Source organism: Pteronotus mesoamericanus, unplaced genomic scaffold (assembly GCF_021234165.1).
Source record: "Pteronotus mesoamericanus isolate MK-2021 breed Mesoamerican mustached bat unplaced genomic scaffold, CSHL_Meso_final contig_657, whole genome shotgun sequence".
NCBI lineage: Eukaryota > Metazoa > Chordata > Mammalia > Chiroptera > Mormoopidae > Pteronotus > Pteronotus mesoamericanus.
The window spans coordinates 5,471,618-5,497,813 of record NW_026555229.1 but is presented as its reverse complement, the minus strand read 5'-3'; the positions used below and the strand labels follow the sequence as shown (position 1 = coordinate 5,497,813).

The 26,196-nt window shown below is 39.7% G+C and overlaps 1 protein-coding gene and 1 pseudogene across 2 annotated transcripts in view; both read left to right on the top strand.

The window, feature by feature from the left end:
• Positions 1–26,196, top strand: part of ARMH3 (armadillo like helical domain containing 3) — a 174,351-nt gene that overhangs the window by 73,404 nt on the left and 74,751 nt on the right. For both annotated transcript variants that reach the window (XM_054581406.1, XM_054581404.1), the window contains exons 21-23: positions 2,295–2,377; positions 3,315–3,441; positions 10,662–10,737. In XM_054581406.1, coding sequence (XP_054437381.1) covers positions 2,295–2,377; positions 3,315–3,441; positions 10,662–10,737 — 286 coding nt within the window. The remainder of the gene's footprint in view (positions 1–2,294; positions 2,378–3,314; positions 3,442–10,661; positions 10,738–26,196) is intronic.
• On the top strand, positions 23,497–24,513 carry LOC129077019 (transmembrane protein 127-like; annotated as a pseudogene).

Genomic DNA, 26,196 nt, shown 5'->3' with positions numbered 1-26,196 from the left:
TTTGTCATCCCTGACTCTGAATTCCAGAGATCAAGACTAACTGTAGTCCAACAGAGGGGCAATAAATCATTATTTCTGCTTCTTTTTCTCTAGTTTGGTGTCCCTTAATTACCACATAACCTCTCCTCTGCTGAGATTGCATCTTTGTGCTCTGTGTGCTGGATTTGTGCAAATGCTGCTTTGTCTCTCTCTAGCCATTGTTTTGGAGAGTGCTACATGTGCTACCTATCCTTTCCTCTTCTCTCCTGTGAGTTGATAGAGTGTGATTGTCAGGTGATCTGTCCATTAACAGGGCTTGTCTGAGCTCCCGGGTTGGGGGTGAAGTGAACAGCCCTTAAATAACTCAGCAAAGTGATCTTCATTAATGAGAGAGGTTTTGGCTCTGTTGGCCCTTTTTATATGAAGCTCGTCTCCTTCATTCTCTGAGCTCCTGGTAGGAGCTAAGCAGGCTGTGTGATCCAGCATACCCTCCCATGGAGCTTTCTTTTTGGTCTAGTCCAGCAGATCAATTGTTAACAGACCATATCAAAAGGGCCAGCTGCCTATCATGTGCCTTTCCATTATGAAACCTCAAAGGATTTGAGATGTGACAGGGGTGAAGAGTTCATAAGTGAGGATGTCTCCTTCCTTTCATCCCTAGCACGGCCCTTTTGCTATTTGAGGGGAAGGTTCAGCCTTTAGAAACAGAATGTAGACAGGCTCTTGTACTTTACCTTGCCTGCTGCTTCTTCACTGTACCTGTGCTTTTAGAGGATTGGAGTGAGGGGCATTGTGCGACTGGCAGCAAGTGTTCAGAGAATCTTACTCCTACTCATTATTCCCTGCTGTTTCATATCAAAGCCCATGTCTCTTCTCTAAGAGTAGTAAACTTCACACAAAGCTCAGACAGCATGGGGGAATTGACTTCTTTGCTGGCAAAGAAGCATATATGGTCTTAGAAAAGGAGAGGTCAAGCCTTTTTTTGTGTCTGTGGAAGTGAGGAGCGTTGAGGGAGAGAAGTCGTGAGGACCACAAATTGCTTGCAGCTGCCGAACTTCTCCATTTAAAAAATTTTTTCTAAATCCTTACCTGAGGACATTTTTTCCCCTGCTTTTTAGAAAGAGAGGAAGGGGGTGAGGAGAGAGAAGAGAGAGAGAGAAACAGAAACATCAATGTTAGAGAGAAACATCGACTGGCTGTATGTGCCCCAACCCGCAATCAAACATACAACCTTCTATTTTTAGAAACCTTCTATGGGCAGATAAGCAGACATGTACTTGGGAAGGTCAGTACTTTCTTCAAATATACCCACCTTACCTGCTTTTAAGGTATGTGCCCTGACTGGGAATCGAACCCACAACCATTTGGTCTACGGGATGATGCTCCAACCAACTGAACCACGCTGGCCAGGGCTGAACCCCTTCTTTATAGCTTCCCATCAAATAGGCGTGCTGAGACAGGACCAGTAGTCATCATGGGCACAGAAGCAGAATTCATTTTACAGTCCTTGGTGAAAGAGTATAAGGCAATTGATGATTTCTTTAACTCAATATTTATTTGCAAAATGTCTTGAAAGCTGCTAACCTAGGCACTTGGCAGTCTCTTTACTGAGATTGCTTGGGTTTTGGCATTCGCTGTACTCATTAAGGATTATGAGGCAGAAAGAGGACCTTTTTGGTAAATGTTGTCATGGTTCAGAAAGGATAGAGCACAGCTGCACTTTTCTTTGAATAGGTAGTACAGTTAAGGCCTTTTTTTTTTCCTTCATGAGCTCTCTTCCCATCCCAAGATGAAGTCCACGTGTAAGTTCTACAATATAGCTGGCACATCTGGTAACCAGTTAGAATTGAAAAATGTCCTTCTTAGTAATGATGTTTGAAATAGATAATGTAGTTGCAACTTGGTGACATGAGATTCCAGCAGCCTAGGGTGATTGGGAGACCCTCATTTTGACCTGTAAATTGAGTAAATTTGATGGGATAATCACCATGCGGGAGTAAATTTAGAGCACTTAAGATGTGGTTTATCGTCAAATTGCTGAGCTTAATTGCTATTTAAGAAGTGGCAAGAAGAAGATTTTTAGAAACCTTCTATGGGCAGGTAAGCAGACATGTGCTTGGGAAGGTCAGTACTGTCTTCAAATATACCCACCTTACCTGCTTTTAAAAAGTGCTTAATTAGTAGCTGTGACTCACTCATTCTAGTCCTATTTGGATTTCTGTAGAGCTAGTTGATTTTTATTGCTTTCATTTAACTTTATTGATTATGCTTTGGCTAGCTTGTTAATGTCTTTTTTTTTTTTTTTCCTTCTTAAGCCTTGATAAATTTGCTGAAGTTCCTTATGTCAAATGAGACTGTACTTTTGGCCAAACACAACATTTTTACATTAGCCCTTATGGTGAGTAACCAAAAAATATTTCTTTTTCTTAAAATATACTGTAAAGCAGAGATGAGCTATTTTGAATCAGGAGCTGGGTTCTGGGGACTAAGCCATAGGCAGAACCAGGCCTTTATTTTCCTTTTGGATCAGAATCTCTGTATTGTTGCTCCCCACTCTCACCTATGTCTTTAGCACACCTGGGACTCCTTCTCTTCTATGAGAGTATATTGTCTGGCAGAGGCAGGTGTAGGTCCATACTCTGTGTATGAGTAGAGAGACTTGGTCCCAGTTGAGAGACCACTACGCTGCTACAGTACCTATGCTGGTACATAGCAAAGTCTCTAGAGGTGTCCTAACCAGATGAGTGGTTCCATCATGTCTGTATTTGATTTCTGAGGGACATGCAGATGCATGCTTATCTGACTGGTTATTGGGGGCAGTAGGAGGGCATTGTGCCATTTTACTGTTTTCTCAGGATATCCCAGTGTGTTCATAAATGTTCAACATTTGGGGGGAAAATGTCTTGATTTATATCTTTTGCTGATTTCCATGGTAAAACTATACCCACCATGGCCAGTTCCAAGCTATTAACATGACATCACTGAATGCAGAGTTGGTAAAAGATGAGCAGTAACACACCATTATAGGGTATTCCTAACACACAAGATCGAAGAGGTTTAAATTAAAGAGTACAGTTAATACTAAAAGATAGAAAGTAAATAGGAAATGATGAGTTTTTAGTATTTATTACCTTCATTTTATTATAATTTATTGAATGATAAGTTTATATAAATTATTTTTTAATAATGACTTTGTTTAACAACCAGGTCACAAAATTCCTAAAAATTTAACAATCAGCTCTTGGAAGCAAGAGCTGGCTACAGTATATGACTAATAATACCCTTCCAGTCTTCATAGTGTGATGCCTGTATATGGACTTTTACTTCTTTTTTAGATTGTGAACCTATTTAATATGTTTATCACATATGGCGACACATTCCTGCCCACCCCCAGCAGCTATGATGAACTCTACTATGAGATTATCCGCATGCACCAGAGCTTTGACAACCTCTACTCCATGGGTAAGCTGTTTTTTCTTTTTACTCCTCTCCCCCTTTTCCTTTTACTCCTCTCTCTGCATCAGCTGTGATTTTTGGCATATAAGAGGAAAATACTACAAAAGATTCTGTAGTTGCTTGGTGCCCTTTCTTGGCATAGAAATATTATAGTCTTCTTTTCTCAGTCAATAGGAGGAATATGTGGACTTTTTTGCCTTCAGGAACTCATAATTCGTCTCAGTAGAAAGCTGGTTAGCAGCCCTGGAGGCTTTTCTTGATGTTTGTGAGAGGAGAGAGAGAGAATAGGGAGGCTTGTGGATTTAGTGAATGCAGTTAGATGGGAGTCAAAGAGTGGGTGGGATTTGACAGCAGCAAATAGAAGAGCTTGGATCCCAAAGGAAGAACATTGTGTGATTTGAGAAGGTACAGGATTTTAAGGAGTTTTAATGTACCTATGTATTTTTAGCATAAGTTACAAGAGGAAGTAGGCATTGAGATAAAAATTTTGCAAACCTTTTGGTGATTGGCTCACTGACATTTACTCTTAAATTAGTGAGTATACTACATATTTCTGAAGGAGGTCATGTATCCCTGAGAGTTTGAGTAAAGAGTCTAGTCAAGCCTACCTGGAGTTTGAAAGGTTAGGAGAGATTTCTGTAGATTGCACAGAAACAGAAATTCACTTAGTAAAGCTGTCTGTTAAAATCCCCAGCTTATTATCTTTATTGAGGTATAATTGGTATATAATGAACTGCACTCATTTAAAGTAGTATATAATTTCTGATAAGTTTTGCCATATGTGTATGTGTGTAAAGCTATCACAGACATATACATTCCAGGCTTAGCACCCATTAGTAGTTGGGTGAAGATGCCTTTCAATGAGGAAAGAGAGTTGGAATGGGGGAGATATTTTATAGAAGCCTGTCATACCTGCTTAACTGGGCCATATACACAGTCAAATGAGATAAGCCCTTCTATCTATAGCAACAAGGTAAGAGAATATCTGGGAATGCTCAAATCTGCCAAGGGAATTAAAGTGTTAACCTGACAAATAGGAAAGTGAAATTTGTACTAAATGAAGTGCAGTATCCCTCATGAATATTTCCAAATGAGGGGAAGGGGGGTGAGAGGGCAGAGAGAGAGAGAGAAAGAAACATCAATCAGTGATCGAACCTGCAACCTAGGTGTGCCCTGACTGGGAATTGAACCCGCAGCCTTTAGGTTTAGGGGACGAGGCTCCAACCAACTGAGCTAAACTGACCAAGTCTATAATTTTATTTTCTTATAATGTCATTTTCTTTCCTGGCTTTAGTGTCAGATAATATTACCTTATAAAATAAGTTGAAGAGCGTTCTCTCATCTTCTGTTTTCTGGAAGGATTTATTTAGAAGTGATGTTAGTTCTCCCTTAAATATTCAGTAGAACTTGTCAGTGAAGCCAGCTGTGCCTGGAATTTACTTTCTTAGATGATTTTTAACTATGGATTCAATTTCTTTAATAGATGTAGGACTTTTTAAGCTATGTATTCCTTTGGAGTGACTTGTAGAACTTTTTGTCTTTCAAGGAATTTGTTTTATTTCATTAAGTTGTGGGCTTTATGGACATATGATTGTTTGTGATACTCACTTATAGTACCTCTACTGATTTCCTTTCTTTCCTAATGTTGGTAATTTGTATCTTCTCTTTTTTTCTTGGTCAGTCTGGCTACATGTGTATGAAGCTTATATTTTTCAAAGAACTGGCTTTTGGTTTTATTTTTTTTCCTTCTGTTTTTCTGTTTTTATTTCATTGATTTCTGCTCTTTCTATATTACTTGCTTTGAGTTTAATTTGCTCTCCTTTTGCTATCTTTCTTAAGATTAAAGTTTTATTCTAATATAAATATTTAGTGCTGTAAATTTCTCTCTGAGTACTATTTCAGCTGCATCTCACAAACTTACTTGTTATGTTTTCATTGTTATTCAGGTTCAACATATTTTCTTTTTAAATTTTTTTTATTGTTGTTCAATTACAGTTGTCCCATTTCCCCCCCATTGCTCTCCCCTGCCTTGACCTCCCCCCAACGCATAAAATCCTGCTCCCACCTTGTCCTTGTCCATGGGTCCTTTATACATGTTCCTTTACCCTTACCTTTCTTTCCCCCTTTATTCCCCTCCTCCCTCCCCTCTGGTTACTGTCAGTTTGTTCTTTACTTCCATGTCTCTGGTTGTATTTTACTCACTTGTTTATTTTGTTGATTAGGTTTCACTTATAGGTGAGATCATATGGTATTTGCCTTTCACGGCCTGGCTTATTTCACTTAGCATAATACTCTCTAGTTCCATCCATGCTGTCATGAAGGGTAGGAGCATCTTCTCTCTTTCTGCTGTGTAGTATTCCATTGTGTAAATGTACCACAGTTTTTTGATCCACTCATTTGCTGATGGGCACTTATGCTGCTTCCAGCACTTGGCTATTGTAAATTGTGCTGCTATGAACATTGGGGTGCATAGGTTCTTTCATATTGATGTTTCAGGATTCTTAGGGTATAATCTCAGCAGAGGAATTGCTGGGTCAAAAGGCAGTTCCATTTTTAGTTTTTTGAGGAAATTCCAAACTGTTTTCCACAGTGGCTGCACCAGTCTGCACTCCCACCAACAATGTATTTGGGTTCCCTTTTCTCCACAACTTTGCCAGCACTTGATTTGTTTATGATGGCCATTCTGACCCATGTGAAGTGGTATCTCATTGTGGTTGTAATTTGCATTTCTCTGATGGCTAGTGATCTTTTCATATGTCTCTGAGCCTTGTGTATGTCTTCCTTGGAGAAATGTCTCTTCAGGTCCTTTGTCCATTTTTTTAATTAAATTGTTTGTCTTCCTGGAGTCGAGTTGTGTGAGTTCTTTATATATTTTGGAGAGCAAACCTTTGTCTGAGGTATCATTGGCAAATATATTGTCCCATACAGTTGGTTCCCTTTTCATTTTGCTGATGTTTTCTTTAGCTGTGCAGAAGGTTCAACATATTTTCTGATTTCCCTTGTGATTTTTTCTGTGATCTTTGAGTTATTAAGAATTATGTTTTTTAATTTCCAGATATTTAGGGATTTTTATAGATATCTTTCTGCTAATAATTTCTAGTTTAATTCTGTTTTGGTTCCGCAATATTCTTTGTGTGATTTTAGTGCTTTGAAATTTATTCAGACTTGTTTTGTGGGCCAGAATGTGGTACATCCTGGTAAATGTTCCTTATGCAGTTGTATTCTGATCTTTGAGTAGAGTGTTTTGTAAGTTTCAGTCTGGTCAAGTTGTTTGATAATGTTCTCTGTTTTCCCAGATTTTTCTACTTGTTCTAAAGGGACAGAGAGGACTATTGAAACTCTAACTGTAGGTTTGTCTATTTCTTCTTTTAGTTCTTTCACTTTTTGGTTCGTGCATTTTGTAGTTCTGTTGGTGGTGAATTAACCAGGTTATCATTGTGTAATGTCCCTCTTTGTCCCTAGTAATATTCCTTGTTCTGAAGTCTGTTTTGTCTGATATTAATATAGCCACCATGATTTTCTTTTGTTAGTGTCTGCATGTCTATCTTTTTCTACCCTTTTACTTTTAAATCATTTATATCTTTATATTTAAAGTGGCTGTTTTGTACAGAGCATACAATTAGGTCTTGTTTGTTATCCAGTTTGACAACCTCTGTCTCTTATTTGGTGTTTAAACAATATGCATTTGATATAATACCTAATATACTTTGTCTTTTACTTCTGTTTTCTCTCTTTTTTTTTTGTTCCTCTGTACCTCCTTTTCTGCTTTGGATAATTTGAATATTTTTAATATTCCATTTTAATTCATCAGTTGGTTTTGGTTATATTTCTTTGTATATTTTTGGCAATTGCTCTAGGATTACATTTTATATACCTTTCCAAGTCTACTTAGAGACAGTGTTGTGCCAGTTAAACAAAATGTAAAAGCTTTGCTATTGTATAGGCTTATTTAATCACCAGCCCCCAACCTTACTGTTATATCATAGTTGTAATATGTATTACATTTACATGCATTGAAAGCCCCACCAGATAATGCTATAATATTTTCTTGTGACAGTGATCCATATTCTAAAGAACTTCAGAGGGAAAAATACATATTTTATATTTACCTAGGTATTTTCCATTCCTGTTGCTTTTTTTATTTCCAAAGAACCAAATTTCTTTCTGGTATCATTTCTCTCAGTCTTAAGAATTTTCTTTAGCATTTCTTTTAAAGCAGGCCTCCTGGTGACAAGTTCTCTCTGTTTTCCTTCATTCCTGAGGGATATTTTTGCTGGATTATCCTCAACTGAGGACATTTTTTTATTGCTTTTTTGGGGGGGAAAGGGGAAAGGAGGGGAAAGGAGGGGAGAGGGAGGGGGGGAGAGAGAGAGAGAGAGAGAGAGGTTGGTTTTCTTCTTGTATGTGCCCCAACTGGGGATTGAACCTGTAACTTGGGTATGTGCCCTGACCTATAAGTGAACCCATGACCTTTTGATCTATGGGACAATGCTCCAACCAACTGAGCCACACCAGCCAGACAAGTTGATAGTTCTTAAGTGCTTTAAAGATGTTATTCCCCTTTTTCTGGCCTCCATGGTTTCTGAAAATAAATCTGTGGTCATTTAAATCATTGTTCTCTTGTTTATAATATGTTGTTTTTCTTCAGCTTCTTTTCCTTATTTTGGCTTTCAGCAGCTTGATTTGATATGTCTAGGCATAATTTTTTTCTTTGAGTTTGTCCTGTTTGGTGTTTGCTGAGCTTGAATCTCTCCAAATTTGGAAGTTTTCAGCCATTCTGTTTTGCAGATTCTTTTCTGCCCCAGTGTCTTCCTCCTCTTCTCAGACTACAATAACACAAATGTTAGACTTTTTGATATTGTCCCAAAGGTCCCTGTTTCTCCTCCCCCTTTTCTTTTTGTTCTTCATATTTAATAATTTCTGTTGTTCTATCTTTAGGTCTCCTGTGTCAATCCATTCTGCTTTTAAGGCCATCTGGTGAATTTTTAATTTTATATAATATATATTTTACATCTAAATGTTTTAATTGGTTCTTTTTCTAGTTTCAATTTCTCTGCTGAGAAATTTTATCTTTCTGTTCATTTAAATGTGTTTACCTTTTTCCATGGAGCATAGTCATAATAGTTGCTTTTAAAAGTCATAATTTTAACATCTCTGTCATCTCTGGCATCTGTTTATCTGTTCTTGAGAGAATTTGTTACATTTTCTTGTTTTATCATGTATTCTGGTTCTTTGTATGTCCTGGTTCTTTATAAGTTGAGTAATTTTGAATTACATCCTGGATAATTTGATATTATGTTGTATAGACTCAGGGTTCTCTCTCTATATTTTATTAGCGTGTGTGTATGTATATATACATAATACATATGTGTGTGTATGTGTATATATATACATATACATATATGTGTCGGGGGGGAGAGTTTTATTAGTAAGCAGTCAACCCAATTAGATTTAGGCTGCAAGTCTGTCTTACCTTCTGTGGGTAGCAGTTCCAATGTCAGCTCAGTTTTCAAGGCTTTTCTATGCTGTTTTCGATCTGGCCGGCACATGCACCATTTAAGGGTTAGTCAGAGAAGTGCATTGCTTCAGATTCTGGTTTATTTCTTAAAGCTTTTCTTTGCTACTTTTTATATGTTCCATGTTTGCTCAGCTCAAGGGTGAGCCTGAGAATTGCACAGTTTTTATATGCAGTGTTAGGGGAACACTTTCTCCTGGTCTGTCCAGGATTCCCTCTATGTTCTCTGACCAGCAGAAGCCCCCTTCCCTGGTTTCTGCCTATAGAAAGATGAGGTTCCTATTGAAGTTTTAGGCACCCACCCTCCTCCTCCATCATGTATACCTGTGACTGTCAGAGGCAAACCTGCAAGAGAAAATAGGTACAAAGAAAACCAGGGAACCCACCTTTGTGGGTGTTTCTCCAAGTTTTGACTCCCCTCTATAATATGTCTGCTTTTATTTAATTTTTACAGCTCTCAGGTTAGTTACGTTTTATATTTTATACAGGATTTCTAGCTGTTATCAGCAAGAGAAAGAGGCTGTAGAGGGCTTACTCTGCCATGCTCGAAGTGGAACCTCACCTTTATTTTTTAAAGATATTTTTGCTATCCCTGGCTGGGTGGCTCAGTTTGTTGGAGCATTGTCCTGTAACACCAAAAAGCTGTGGGTTTGATTCCCGGTCAGGGCATATGCCTGGGTTGCAGGCCTGGTTGGGACATGTGTGAGAGGCAACTGATTGATATTTATTTTGCACATTGATGCTTCTTTCCCTCTCTTTTGCTCTCCCTTCCCCTTTCTCTAAAAATAAATAAATCTTGAAATGGCATAGATACTATAATGTACCTATGTCCTAAAGCTCACAGCTGAAAGAGAATGTTCTATATTTCTATCTCTCCTCCTGTGGGTAAGTGTGGAAAAGAGAATTTTGTCAGAGAAGGGAAGAATATCCCTGTTGATTCATGTTACAGGTCACACAGTTAAGTCAAGGGAGCTAAAACAGGTTACTCCTTGATTAAAACATAACCACCTTCTATCTGGCAAGCTTACTTGTCCTGTTTGACCCAGCTTATACCTTTAGGAGAAAGATATGTATGGAGACAGTCAACTCATCCGTGCAACTCCACTAAATCAGCCCTGGTCATTAGGGAAATGATAAATGTGGAAGCCAGGTTAACTTCATATCACCACCCCAGTATAGATTATAAATGATTACAAAAACTAAATACAGAAACCCTTTAGTGGGGAGTGAAAGGTGGGGAACCCAACGTAGAGGAGGAGGAATAGTTTGATAGAAAGTAAAGAAAATTCCCAGTGAAAATAATTGAAAATGAATCCTTATATTTTCCTCTAGGACAGCGATTTTCAACCTTTTTCATCTCATGGCACACACAAACTAATTACTCAAATTCTGTCAAAAAATAGAGGTTTAATTTTGATTCATTCATACCAGATGGCTATTGTTGTGTTGGCTGTTGTCATTTTTTTGATTTGACAATCTAAGAGAAAAGAGGTCAGGGCCCCAGACTATACAGTCAGGTGTTGCATGTTTTAAAAATTCTTGCAGCACACAGGTTTAAAATTGCTGCTCTAGGATGAGGACATTTTAAACAGAAGATTAGTACGGGCTCTGCTTGGTTATTTTGATAGCATTATTCTGAGATGTGTCTTTATTCTTCATATTTGTTTTATAGCAGAAGTCTGACAGATCTTTGTTCTTTCTTTCTGTGCAGTCCTGAGGCTCTCTACCAATGCAGGCCAGTGGAAAGAAGCTGCTAGCAAGGTGACCCACGCATTGGTTAATATCAGGTAAGGAATGAGATTTTTCTTTCTTTCAGAGTTCATTGGCTCATCCTGAGGTTTATTGTACTCTTCTAAGTAGAGTGTGTTGAACACCACTACTATTTTAAGCCCTGATGTCTGTAGGAGTGAAAGAAATTGTCGTACTTGATCAAGAAAAGCCGGAGTACATGAGGCTTTCGTTTTGTCATATTGAAATAGCTCACAGTGCTGTTCTGTGAATTTCCTTACTCAGAGAGGATTGCAAGGCCTTTTCAGGCATCTTTACTGCCAAAGTATATTCTGTGTATAGGCCATCTGAAAGCTTTTCTCTGCCATTCTCAGTTCAAAGAATGACTCATGGGAATCTGGAACTTTGACGTTTTGCTTCACATGGCTATTTCTATTTGTGGTAAACAGAGGCAAATGGAGCTCGTGGGGCTGTCATTTTTGGTTCCTTATGAAACAGCAAGGCAATTACGGAGTATTGTAGGTATTGGATGAAACTGAGTCATACATGGAGTTGGTTTAGGGTCTTAAGGAAATTCGCACACTCACAGGAGTGAGCTGCTTGTAAATGGAGAGAATGTGCTTTCAGTATTAGGAAACCTAAATCTGACTTTTCGTACATTCCTTGCTCCCTTTGTGCCTATCATTTTCCATTTTCTCAACAGTTATTAAATTGTTCTTGCAAACAATTGAAAAATTAACCTTGAGTAGATGAGGCAAACTCAACAGATGGAGAAACTTGATTTAGCTCCAGATGTAAGCCTTGCCAAACATTCCCAGTAATAGTAAAGTACATTTACAACTTGGTATAGATTCTAATGTATAACAGAGCTGGGAGTCAGTGTGTTTCCGTATCTTTCTTTTTTTTTTCCTTTTTAAAATACTTTCTGTCCCTGTAGTGATTTACTATTGTGTTTGGCACATCTAAGAATGAAAACACCGTGTGAAATGTCCGTTGGGAGGGCTAGGGTGAGGGAGCATGGTGGTGAGATGTGCTAACAAGATCGCACTGAAGGTGGATCTGCCTTACCTGACCCCAGAGACGTTTTATAGCAAGCACAGTTTTACAAATCTCACAAATAAATGCATATCTGCACCTAGCAAATAAACCAAATATTGTAGTCAGGCCTTATGATAAATGATTTTCTGTAAGAATTGGAAATTACAAACTGCCTTATTCCAAATATCCCTCTGTGACCCAAGGGCAGTATGACAAATGTGGGTATTTGAAAGAAACACCAGATTCCAGGTTAGAGTATGAAGTGCATATGGGTATAATTTATGTTGTGTTTATTTATTCATGTATTTACTTAGGCTTTCCAGGCAGCTCCTTTTCATCTGGGACCTAGTTCCTTGATCACATTCCTTTATGCTTGCTTTATCTCCTACTTTGTTGCTTTTCCTTTCAGTGGCTTCTGGCTTGGCAGCTGTCCTTATTCCTTTCAAGGGCCGTCAAACAGCTGATTTAAGATTTTGGCCTGTCCTTTTTCTGAATAGCCCAGAAAGGACTGGGCTGAGTTTTGAGCAGATGACCATAACCATGACCTCTTCCTTCTCTGTGCTAGTCTCTGTTAGGCTTGTACCCGATTTTCATTCCTCAAACTTTTTTGATGAATTTGCTGCAGAATTATTACATCATCTTTACTGTTGCTAATGAATTAGACCCAAAGTATGTATCAAAGATGGAGTCATTTTTTTCAAGAGGTTCCTGGAAAGATGTATTTGAATGTCATTTATCACACTAAGGCCAGATCAGGGGAAAATATTGGTGATGCTAAGGCTGTAAAAGTTAACTTCCTTTCTTTCTGACATTTATTTTTACTTAAGTTCTAAACTTTGTGCTGCTCTTTCATATACTGTCTTCTTCAGTCCTCAAATTCTATAAGTAGACTGTATTATAAATTTTTTAAAAATACACTTTACCAGTGAGGAAACTGAGTCTCACAATTGTCATGTGGCAAAGCTGAGAATTAATCAGAGGTCTTCTAACTCCCAAGTCTAGGGCTCGCTCTTCTATATTGTAATGCCTCCTTCTATAGAATTGCATCAAAGGCTTCCATGGAGATAATCAGAAAATGCAGCATGATGTATTGAAAGGAGTATGGAAATTTGAGTTAAAGAAACTGGATTTTTTTTTTTTTTTTTTTTGGTCTCTTAATATGTGACCTTGCAGTAATTTAACTTCTCTGGACCTCTTTCCACTACCTGTAAGATGGAGGTCACGATGATATCAACTGTTTCATAGGAAAGTGGTAGTGAGAACTACATGATGTAATGTATACGAAATTACTTAGTAAACTATAAAATACTGGTCATTTCACTTAGCCTACTGTCTTTCAGTTTCATTCCTATTGTAGCATGTGTCAGAATTTCCTTCCTTTTTAGGCTGAATAATATTCCATGGCCTGTATATGCCACATTTTATTTATCCATTCATCCATTGATGAAACCCCAAGTGAGTTGCTTCCACATTTTGGTTATTGTGATTTTGGTTATTTGTGCATGGGTATGCAGGCATCTGTTTCGTCCCTGCTTTGCTTCTTTCGGACATATACCCAGAAGTAGAATTGGTGGGATCATATGGTAGTTCTGTGTTTAATTTTTTTTCGAGGAATTGCTGTACCTTTTTTCAGGTTTAGCATTTTGAGCCTTCCTTAGAAGGTTTCCTAAGTATGTCTTCATTTGTCCCTTCTATAAAAGTTAAGATGTTACTTTTAGCCTGAAGAGATATTTTGCTTTTCTCTGCTTGACTTTGATGCTGTGTATAATGGTGGTCTAGGGAGTCTTCTTTTCTCAGCGTTAGTATTTTCTCAGCTGAGGGCAAAAAAAGTGGCATGTGTGAGAAGTCTGTATTCCACTGAGCGAGAAGTCCTATTCCGACGGTAATGAGTGCTGCCTTTTTATGCTCCTTTCCTTTTTTCTGAGAGCTTGTGTTGTATATCCATGACACTATTAAATTTGGATGATTTAGATAACAGGAGACTGTCAGAAAATTGGACCTGTGGGTCTTCCAGGGATACTGTTAGATATTTAAATAGTAGCCACCAACTTGATTATCAAGAGTATATAAAGGCTTAGCAGTGAAATTGTGATGGTATGTGACATTTACTTCTGTTGTTTGTAAAGGTATTTGTGCTGATCCCACACCTGGAATGAATTTCTAAGGCAGAGCAAACAAACTCTTAGCCACCTCTCCTGTAGTATGTTCTTTGATAGCCATGGGAAGGGATTGGATTGTATGTGAAACTTTCAGACACCTAACAGCTGGGAGGGCCTGTGAGACTGATTTGCCAGTTGATGATGGCTACGTTATATCTTTGGGATCTTCTGGAATGCAGTACGTCTAATGCCAAGCCTAACATAGTGTATCGCCAGCAGGTGAAAGGCAGCAGAAAAGCTGCAGACCTTTCTGTTTGGGGTTTAGATTGTGATGGTGAAAATAAAAAAGTACTTCCACATGTTTGGAGTCTTAAATTTGCTCGAGTGTCAGACTGTTTGCTTTTCACTTGTCTTTCCTGGATTAGTCATGCTAGTTCTTTAATTGTCAAAGTTATTTGTATTTAAACAATTTGGCTTTCTCTTCCTGTGTGATCCTTCAGAGATATTCTTAAAATGCAGCTGCCTAGAAACTGCTATTTTTATTGGGACACCTGATGTCATTAACATACAGGGCTCTATGTTTGTTCCTCCCCATAGGAGGGTTGTCTTGTTGCTTTGCCACAAGAAAAATAAAATATTATAGCCCCTCCTTTAAAATTCCACTCGGTGTAATTGTACCACAGCTGCCTTCACAGATCTCCTGGTCCACAGAGGAAGAGTACTGTGAGGGGCCATGTGCAGGGATGCAAAGAGAAAACATTTGGGAAGTTTTGCTTGGAGACTTCTATACTAAGTATTTTCTGCCACCGCTTAGCAAGTTCCTCCACTGAGGTCCTGTAGAGGTCTGCTGACTGTTGCCTAATTAGTCAAAAGAGAAAAAGAAAAATGTTAGACTAAATTTTGACCCTCATCTAATCATACAACTTTTGTGGTAAGTAATTTGAAGCCCTTAATGAATCTTTTCGAGTTAACATCTTAATGCTTTTCACTTAATGAACATTTTATTAGCGTCAAGTTCACAATCCTATTCTCTGGTTGCTCACATAAGTAGTAGTGGCTGAATCACTGCAAATAGGGTTTTTTCCCTGATCTATAATTTTCTGAAGTTGGATAAAACCTGAACTCTATGTTTTATATATTAATTTCTTTGTTTATTTGGAGTGGGTTAAGCTAAAGTTTTAGTTTTTCTTCAAGAAAGACTTTTAAAATATTGCTATGGTTAGTGACAAGCGTGGGGTTTGGAATGAGACTTTAGTGCATTTCTTTGTCAGTCTCTTAATTGTTCACCTGGTGAGTTTGCCTCTTGCCCCCCTGCTTGCTCCATGGTCTTTTTGTTCCCAATGCTAAGGTGATCCACCTTCCTCCCCACCCCCCCTCAGTTCCTGCTTATGTGCTTATGAAACTGTTTTCCTTTACCCTGAAAAAATAAATACCCCCTCCAAAAAAGGAGGTGGAGGAGGAGGAGGAAAGTCTTAAATGTGTACTTTGCTGGGTAGGCGAAAGAACAAGAATAGCTCTCAGCAGCCTCTAGATTAAAGGAAGGGGGTTCATGGAGCTTAACACCCTTTGGAGCAGGTTATTCATAGAGTTCTGAATGTTACAGAATAAAAATCTTCAGGCAGTAATCAAAGAGAGTATACTCACTGTTGATGGCCATTGAGTTAGGGTTGGGAAGGAAATGTGAGGTCTCCATTACACAAAGTTCCCCCAAATCCCCTTGCCCATGTACCTGTTCAGGCTACAAAATTAGTCACAGTTCTCGTATCAGAATAGATACTGATGAGTTGAGAAGAGGAACAGTTTGATTCGGGGCACTTCAGCTGAAGGATGAAACTTAGTCTAGTGAAAGGTAAACATAGTCTAGTGAAAGGTAAACACGGACTACAGCGATTAATGGTAGGAGCAGAGGCATTTGGGCTGATAACACTAGAGTAGCAAGAAGTGTATGAACACAATCTTCTAGTCCAGTTGTCTATTGTAAAGTGACAGACAGGCTCAGATTATCCCCTAGGTTAGGATTTGTCAGTAAAGACCTTTCTTCTGTTAATCAGATCCACTGATCTCTGGTTACAGAGAATGAAAAGCATTATGCAGATTAAAACAAAGGCACTGAAATAAGGCAGCTATAATATCATTTCCCCAATGACTAGGAGCATTACATATTATTCTAGTATTTGCTGTTCCCCAGTCTCATAAGACTTCAGCTAGAAATGAAAAACCAAACACTGAATCTCATGTGGCTAATCTCTATTTTGCCTTAACTTGGTTTATACTACAAAGTGAGGTTTTGGATTAGGTCATAGCTGGGTTTGGTGAACTACAGTGTGGTAAAGAAGTCTTGGTTTAGGAGATTCAGATATTTGTAATAAAATATTAAGATTTTTAATTGGGTCTACTGTGATTTTAGGTGAGCGTAACTTTAACATATGAAACCTACTTACCTCAACCTGAAATTCCATTGAAGGTTTTTTCCACTTTGATTTTTTTTTAATTGTGGGAAAATATACATAACAAAATTTACCATTTTAACCATTTTTAAGTATATAGTTCTGTGGCATTAAGTACATTCACATAGTTGTGCAACTATCGCCACCAGCCATCTCCAGAACTTTTTTCATTCCTCCACTAAAACTCTGTACTGCACTCATTAAGCAATAACTCCTCATTCCCTCTTTCCCCTAGCCCCTGGTAATCACCATTCTACTTTCTTTGTTTATGAATTTGACTACTCTAGGAATTGCATGTGAGAGAAATGATACAGTATTTGTCCTTTTGTGACTGGCTTATTTTACTTAGCATAATATATGCAAGGTTCCTCCATGTTTCAGCATGTGTTGGAATTTCATTCCTTTTTAAGACTGAATAATATTTCATTGTTTGTATAGACCACATTATGTTTATCCATTTATCCATTGATAGACACTTGCATTGCTTCTATCTTTGGCCATTGTGAATAATGCTGCTCAGGCACATGAGTATGTGAGAACCTGCTTTCACTTCTTTTGGATATATACCTGTAAGTGGAATTGCTGAATCATATGGTAATTCTATTTTTAAATTTTTGAGGATTCACCATACCTTTTCCACAGCAGCTGCACTGTTTTACATTTCCACCAGTGATTCACACGGCTTCCAATTTCTCCATAGCCTCAGCAACATTTTATATTCTGTTGTTTTGATAATAGCCATCCTAATTAGTTGGTGTGAAATGATACCTTATTGTGGTTTTGATTTGCATTTTCATAATGACTAGTGGTGTTGAGTATCTTTTCATGTGCTTATTGGCCATTTGTCTATTATCTTTGGAGAAATGTCCATTCAAGTCCATTGCTCATTTTTAAATTGGGTTGTTTGGGGTTTTGTTGTTGTATTTTAGGAATTCTTTAAATATTCTGGATTGGTCTCCTATTGGATATATGATTTGCAAAGATCTTCTCCCTTTCCATGGGTTGCCTTTTCATTCTGTTTATGGCATCCTGTGATACACAAAAGTTTTAAACTTTGCTGAAGGCCAGCTTATCTATTTTTTTCTTTTATTGCCTGTGCTTTTGGTGTCAGATCCAAGAAACCATTGCCAATCAACATCATAAAGCTTTCCTTCTGTGTTTCCTTCTAAGAGTTTTATAGTTTTAGCTCTTAAGTTTAGGTCAGTAAAGTTTCGTATTATAGTATAAGGGTAAGGTTCAACTTCATTTTTCTTTTCTTTCTTTCTTTCTTTTTTTTTTTTAATTTATTTTATTTTATTTTATTTTATTTTATTTTTCAGGTTTACATTTTATTTTTTTATTTTATTTTATTTTTTTAATTAATTTATTTACTTTTTAAATACATTTGTCTCTGCCTTCCCCCCACCTCTTTCCCTTGCCCCCTCCCACCTTCCCTCCCTCAGCTCTTCCCCTTTGGTTTTGTCCATGAGTCCTTGCTATATGTTCCTTGACTTTCCCCTTCCCTTCCCTTTCCCTGCCCCCCCCCCCCCTTCCCTCTTGTCTCTGTTGATTTCTTTTCCTTTCAGTGTTGCTGGTCATATTTTCCTTGCTTCTTTGCATTGTTGGTTAGGTTCCGCTTATAGGTGAGATCATATGGTATTTGTCTTTCGCCCCCTGGCTTATTTCGCTTAGCATGATGCTCTCCAGTTCCATCCATGCTGTCGCAAAGTTTAGTACTTCTTTTTTCTTTCTGCTGCGTAGTATTCCATTGTGTATATGTACCATAATTTTTTGATCCAGTCATCTACTGATGGGCATTTAGGTTGCTTCCAACACTTGGCTATTGTAAATTGTGCTGCTATGAACATTGGGGTGCATAGGTTCTTTTGTATTGGCGTTTTGGTGTTCTCAGGGTGTAGTCCCAGCAGGGGAATCGCTGGATCAAAAGGCAGTTCCATTTTCAGCTTTCTGAGGAAATTCCACACTGCTTTCCATAGTGGCTGCACCAGTCTGCATTCCCACCAACAGTGGACTAGAGTTCCCTTTTCTCCACAGCCTCGCCAGCACCTGTTGTTTGTGGATCTGTTTATGATGGCCATTCTGACCGGTGTGAGGTGATACCTCATGGTGGTTTTGATCTGCATTTCTCTGATGGCTAGTGATGCAGAGCATCCTTTCAAATGCCTCTGGGCCCTCTGTATCTCCTCCTTAGAAAAGCATCTGCCCAGGTCCTTTGCCCATTTTTTGATTGGATCGTTTGTCTTCTTGGAGTAAAGTCGAGTGAGTTCTTTGTATATCTTGGAGATCAAACCTCTATCTGATGTATCATTAGCAAATATATTTTCCCAAATGGTTGGCTCCCTTTTCATTTTGCTGATGTTTTCTTTAGCCGTGCAGAAGCTTCTTATTTTGATGAGGTCCCACTTGTTTATTCTTTCCTTTATGTCCCTTGCTTTAGGAGACATATCAGTGAAAAAATTGCTGCGTGGGATATCTGAGAGTTTCCTGCCAATGTTCTCCTCTAGGACTTTGATGGTGTTGCGACTTATAGTTAAGTCTTTTATCCATCTTGAGTTTATTTTTGTGTATGGTGTCAGCTGATGATCCAATTTCAATTTTTTGCATGTAGCCGTCCAGGTCTCCCAACACCATTTGTTGAAGAGGCTGTTATTGCCCCATTTTATGCTTTTGCCCCCTTTGTCGAATATTAGATGTCCATAGAGACCTGGGCTTATTTCTGGGCTTTCTATTCTGTTCCACTGGTCTATGGGTCTGTTCTTGTGCCAGTACCAGATTGTTTTGAGTATAGTGGCTTTGTAGTAGAGTTTGATGTCCGGTATTGTGATTCCTCCTACTTTGTGTTTCTTTCTCAAAATTGCTGCGGCTATTCGAGGTCGTTTATGGTTCCATATAAATTTTTGAAATGTCTGTTCTATTTCTGTGAAATACGTCATTGGTATCTTAATAGGGATTGCGTTGAATCTATAAATTGCTTTTGGTAGTATGGACATTTTAAGGATATTAATTCTTCCAATCCATGCGCACGGTATATGCTTCCATTTATTTGTGTCTTCCTTAATTTCTTTTTTCAATGTTGCATAGTTTCCTGCATACAGGTCTTTTGTGTCTTTGGTTAAATTTATCCCTAGGTACTTTATCTTTTTTCGTGCTATATCGAATGGTATATTTTTCCTGATTTCTTCTTCTTCTATTGCATTGCTGGTGTACAGAAACGCCTTTGATTTCTGAATGTTGACTTTGTATCCTGCTGTTTTGCCAAATTCACTTATTAGGTTGAGGAGTTTTTGGTAGAGTCTACAGGGTTCTCTATGTACACTATCATGTCATCTGCAAACAATGATAGTTTTACTTCCTCCTTTCCTATTTGGATGCCTTTTCTCTCTTTCTCTTGTCTGACCGCTGTGGCTAGGACTTCCAATACGATGTTGAAAAGAAGCGGTGAGAGCGGACATCCTTGTCGTGTTCCCGATCTTAGTGGGAAAGCTTTCAGTTTTTGCCCGTTGAGTATGATATTGGCTGTAGGTTTTTCATATATGGCCTTTATTACGTTGAGGAATGCCCCATTTATTCCCATTTTGCTGAGTGTTTTGATCATAAATGGGTGCTGTACCTTGTCAAATGCTTTTTCTGCATCTATCGAGATGATCATGTGGTTTTTGTCTTTTCTTTGATTTATGTGGTGTATCACGTTTACTGATTTGCGTATATTGAACCATCCCTGCATCCCTGGGATGAATCCTACTTGATCGTGATGGATAATCTTTTGAATGTATTGCTGGATGCGGTTTGCCAATATTTTGTTGAGGATTTTAGCATCCATGTTCATCAGCGAAATTGGCCTGTAGTTTTCTTTCTTTGTAGGGTCTTTATCTGGTTTTGGGATCAGGGTGATGCTGGCCTCATAGAAGGAGTCTGGCAGTCTTCCCTCCTCTTGGATTTTTTGGAATAGTCTGAGAAGGACAGGGGTTAGCTCTTCCTTAAATGTTTTGTAAAATTCTCCTGGGAAACCGTCTGGCCCTGGGCTTCTGTGTGCTGGGAGTTTCTTGATGACTGCTTCAGTTTCCCCAGCTGTTATCGGTCTGTTCAAGCTTTCTGTTTCTTCCTCCTTCAGTGTTGGAAGATTATACTTTTCTAAAAATTTGTCCATTTCATCAAGATTTTCAAATTTCTTGGCATATAATTGTTCATAATAGTTTCTGATAATTATTTGTATTTCTGTGGTATCAGTTGTTATTTCTCCTCTTTCATTTCTGATATTATTAATTTGGGTCCTCTCCCTTTTTTCTTGATGAGTCTGCTTAAAGGTTTGTCCACTTTATGAATCTTTTCAAAGAACCAGCTTCTGGATTGGTTGATCCTCTGAATTGTTCTTTTTGTCTCTATGTCATTCAGTTCTGCTCTAATCTTGACTATTTCCTTCCTTCTACTTGCTCTGGGATTTATTTGTTGTTGTTTCTCCAGTTCTTCAAGTTGTAGTGTTAGGTCTTTTATTTGAAATGTTTCTATCTTTTTAAGGTAAGCCTGTATTGCTATGAACTTCCCTCTCAGGACCGCCTTTGCTGTGTCCCATAGGTTTTGGACAGTTGTCTGTTCATTTTCATTTGTTTCCAGAAATTTTTTGATTTCTTCTCTTATCTCATTATTGACCCATTCATTGTTTAATAGTGTACTGTTCAGTCTCCATGAGTTTCCAAGTTTTTGAAGTTTCTCTTTGAGTTTGATTTCGAGTTTCAAGGCCTTGTGGTCTGAGAAAAAGTTTGGTATTATTTCAATTTTCCTGAATTTACTGAGGCTTGCTTTGTGTCCTATCATGTGGTCTATCTTTGAAAAACTGCCATGAGCATTTGAAAAGAATGTGTATTTTACTTCTTTGGGATGTAAGATTCTATATATGTCAGTTAAGTCTCTTTGATTCAGTGTGTCATTCAGCGCCACGATATGTTTATTAATGTTTTGTTTGGAAGATCTGTCCATTTTGGACAGTGGGGTGTTGAAATCCCCTACTATCAGTATGTTGCTATCTATATCTTTTTTGAAGTCATCCAACAATTTCCTTATAAACTTGGGGGCTCCTATATTGGGAGCATATAAGTTTACAATGTTGATGTCTTCTTGATAGATTCTTCCTTTAAGTATGATAAAGTGCCCCTCTGGGTCTCTCTTTATGGCCTTTGCTTTGAAATCTACTTTGTCTGATACAAGTATGGCAACGCCAGCCTTTTTTTCATGTCCATTTGCTTGGAATATTATTTTCCATCCCTTTACTTTCAATCTGTGTAGGTCTTTTGCTCTGAGGTGGGTCTCTTGTAGGCAGCATATGTGTGGGTCATGTTTTCTTATCCATTCAGCTACCCTGTGTCTTTTGATTGGGGCATTTAATCCATTCACATTGAGAGATATTACTGATAGAAACTTACTCATCTTTTCTCTTTGTACTTGTGTTCCTCTCTGTCTCATTCTTTTCCTTCATCTGCTTAAACCAGTCCCCTTAGCATATCTTGGAGTGCTGGTTTGGTAGAGATGTATTCTTTTAGCTTTCTTTTGTCTGGGAAACTCCGTATTTCTCCTTCTATTTTAATGGAGAGCCTAGCTGGGTAGAGCAGCCTTGGCTGTAGGCCCTTGCTTTTCATGGCTTGGAATATTTGTTGCCATTCCCTTCTGGCTTGTAGTGTTTCTGTTGAGAAGTCAGCTCCTAGGCGTATCGGGGCCCCCTTGTATGTTACTTTCTCCTTCTCCCTTGCTGCCTTGAGGATTCTCTCTTTGTCTTTGACATTTGCCATTTTAATGATGATGTGTCTTGGAGTGGACCTCCTTGGGTCCCTCTTGAGTGGGGTCCTCTGTGCCTCCTGGATCCATGAGAGCCTTTCTCTCCTCAAATTAGGGAAATTTTCCATCATTACTTTTTCGAGGAGGTTCTCTATTCCTTGCTCCTCTTCTTCTCCTTCTGGTATCCCTATTATACGGATATTATTACGTTTCAGGTTGTCCTGCATTTCCCTAAATGCTTCTTCATTCTTTTTGAGCCGTTTTTCCATTTCTTGTTCTTTCTGGGAGCTTTTTTCTACCTTGTCCTCCATCTCACTGATTCGATCCTCAGCTTCATCCAGCCTGCTTTGGATTCCTTCTACTGTGTTCTTCAATTCAGAAATGGTATTCTTCATATCCTCATGTGTCTTCTTGATAGTTTCTATGTCCTTTTCCAGGCTGATATAGTTTGCTGTAAGATCCTGATAGTTTCTCTGCAGTTTCTCATAGTTATTTTTGAGCTGGCTGAGCTCATTGAGCTTCCTTAGAACCATTGTTTTAAATTCCATATCTGAGAGTTCCCTTGCCTCTATTTCATTTAGCTCTCTCTGTGGGGAGTCCCCTTTTCCACTCATTTGGGGGGAACTTCTTTTTCTTCCCATTTTTGTGAGAGTCTGTTAAGTATTTTTGTCCTTTACTTTTCTTTCTGGGCTTGCCTCTGATGATGTCAGTTGTTGACCCTATAGGGCCTTGGGTTGTTTGTTTGAGCCTTTCAGGAGTCTAATGCCTGTGTCTGACTCCTGCTTGGAGCAGCTCTGTCTTCTTTTCTTTCTTTCTTTCTTTTTTTTTTTTTTTTTTTACATATGGATCTCCAGTTTTCCCAGTAGCCACTTTGCTTTTTTGAGATAATCACATATCTGATTTCTTAATTTGAATCATACTGAATTTGGAACTTAACCGATAAGGCCTAGAAATGGAGACTCCACACTTATTCTGCATACCCCCATTTCTTACTGTCTTTTTGGTTTGCTTATTCCTCCTCTTGTTTAAGAGATAGCATAACATTGTGCTTAAGAGCAGGGACTTTAAAGTTAGGTTGTTTGAGTTTGAGTCTACGCTCTATCACTTAATTTGGACAAGTTACTTAACTATTCTTTGCTTGAATTTCCACATCTGTAAAGTGAGGATAGTAATGGAACATGTGTCATCGTTGAGAAGATTGAATGGCAATATGAAAAACTTAGAATAGTGCCTGGCACATAGTGCTATGTAAATGTTCATTATTATTATCTTTTAAAAAATTGTCCTGAATGTGCAAGCCTGGGGATTTTACCAGCCTCAGTTCTGATGATGTGCATGGGGTTTCATTCTAGATAGGCAAGTCCTTTTCATATCTACCCTTGTTCATTTCCCTTGACCCCACTCCTGGGCATAGAAGGGACCAGAGATACAAAGTGATATTATGTGTAAGCTGACAGCAGAGGCAATAATGGAACTTAGGCAGTCAGACTGTTTTGGCATCACTGGTGGGAAAATAGTTTGGATGGGGAGAGGATATATTTATTGATTGTAGGGAGGGGGAAGGGAGAGAAGGAGGGAGAGATGGAAGGAGATAGAGAGAGAGAAACATCAATGTGAGAAACATTAAATGGTTGCCTCCTATATGGGCCTCGACCTGTGACTGAACCTGAAACCTAGGGATGTGCCCTGATTGGGGATAACACTGGCAATCTTTGGTGCCTACTGAGTGGTGAGCATCAGCAACTGCTGAGCAACACGGGTAGTTATACCCCACCCCCACCACCTGGCCGTGCCGTGCCCTGCCCTGCCCTGCCTGGCTTCTGCTGGAGGTGCAGCTGCCCTGGTGGGCTGGCCCAGCTCCTTGTCCATCAGAGCGTTGTGCACAGCCCTTGCTGAGCCTGCCTGGCTGCACATCCACAGTGGCACCTGTTCCCACCAGGAGCCAGGGGTCTCCAATGTACTAGGTTATATGCACCCAGACCTGCTGAAAGATTTCTTCATAAATTTCCAAACCATGCCGCTCCTGTGGGACATTGCCACCTTCTGCTTTCTGGGCATCCTGTATAGTCTCTCTACATTCCTTCAGGATGTCTTTGGGCCCAAGCATCTAGTCCTGAAGATCACCTGTCACTCTGCCTTTACTCACATCCTCACATTCCTGCAATGTGCTGCTGCCATCGGCTTTTCCTACAGGGCTTCCGAACTCATCCCGGCCCAGCAGCAGCAATGGAAGAAGTACCCTGATCCCCAGATGTATGCCACATTTGGCTTAGTTTCTCTCTAGTGGCAGGAGCTGGCAGAGCCTCAATCCTGGCCACAGCAGTCAGCCTCTTGCACCACCACACCAGCGGAGGCGGAAGAGCAGGCACTGTAGCTGTTTTCTGAGATGGGGGAGACGGGGCCCTACTCCTCCAAATATGAGGTCATCACCCCATTTCTGCCACCCCTGGTCTACACACCCTGATGCCAGCCTGGGCTTTCTTCCTCCCTGCTCCCACTCCGCAGCTCCTCCCGCACCCAGACGAGCGCCTTCCCCCTGCAGGCCTCCCTGGTTGGATCCTGACCGTCTTCACCAAACCTTTTCCAGGTGAGACTCTTCCTTTTGAGTTCATGTATCCCTGCTTTTGAAACCTGGCGTTCACAGACTTTATATCATGCACTTTCCCCCTCTTGTCACTTTCTTATCCCTGAGGTCACTGGTCATTACCAACAGGGATACTCATAACAAGTTTTTTGCCTCCATGGGCTGTATCTTTCAGACCAGAACTTTCATTGGGAAGCTATTGACAGTGGGCAGTCCCAGACAAAAGTTTCACAGAGCCCAAGGGAAAGAACTGTGCCTTGCAGGCTTTATTCATGTTGGTGCGCCTTTGTCCCAACAGCTGCAGCTGTGGGCTGACCCTGCCCCCATTCCTTCCCAGAGTGCCCAGGGCCAGGCCTCCCACACTTTGGAATTCTCTGCACTTTAGTCTTTGGACTTCCCATCCCCTGGTTCTGAGTGACATAGTGAAGGAATTGCTGTTGGGAAGCAGAGCCAGTCTTCTCTTGGCCCTGCCCTGCCCTGGTGGGTGGCTGGAGCACAGGCAAGGACAGCACCAGGTATGGGCCTGAGGCCTCCTGGTGCCCAGAAAGGATCAGAGAGAAATGAAAGGGTCTGAATCTCCCTAGGCCCTTCACCTTTTAAAATTGAATGGTTTTAAAAGGAAAAACAAAACAAAACACCAGCAACAATAATGTTTTTAAACTAGCTACAAGGCTGTTGTCTTTTTTTCTGATATTTATCCCATTCTTTTGGGCTCCACAGTGTTTTGGGCCACAGCTCCTTCCAGCTCATAGTAATTCCTCCCTGAATCTGTCCCAGCAGAATGCATTCTTCTTCCCTTGCTCCCTCCCTCCTAGTGGCCTTCCTACAGAACCCAGAGCCTGATAGGCAGAGGGGCTGAGGACTATGGGCTGGCCAGCCAGTCAGCATGGTGCTCCTCAGGAATGTGGCACTGAGATGTAACCTGGCCTCCATGCAGGAAACCCACCACTCTCCACAGAGGAACCACAACCAGTAGGCCCCATTGTGTCAGGTGTCAGACTGGCAGACCTGGCTGTGTCCTTCAGGCTTAGTGCCTCGCCTAAACTGTGACTTGGGGCAACAGCTTGCTGCATGCCTCCTCCCCTTCTTGAATGTACGCTGGTCTTGCGGTATGCTACTTACTGGCTCTTTCTTGCCCAACCATCAGTCTGGCTTTTCTCTTTGCCATACACGGTTCTGGGTCTGGCTGAATTTTCTACCCCGAGATTGGCATAAAAGTGGGAGAAACTCTAGAGACCTTCAGTGTGGATCCAGATAGCCAAGCTTCTTTGGAATCAGTGTCAATTGCTGAGCTGAAAAGCAGATGGACCCCAACCTCCTTCTATAGGCAACAGAGCAAGACTGGAGAATAGACACCACTATTGAACTGTGGCTAGGAAGGAACTATCATGTGCCTCATCCTTTGTCCAGACTGTCTGGGGATGTCTGGACAAATGCCTGTGTGGGTCGTGAAGACCCTTTCTGCACATGAATGAGTGGCTGCCTGGAGTTCACTGTGATGCTCACACTTCCAGACTCTTCTATTAGGCAAGAAAGACTACTGTGTAATAATTGTGCACAAAGCCAATGAGCTGCATTATCTTG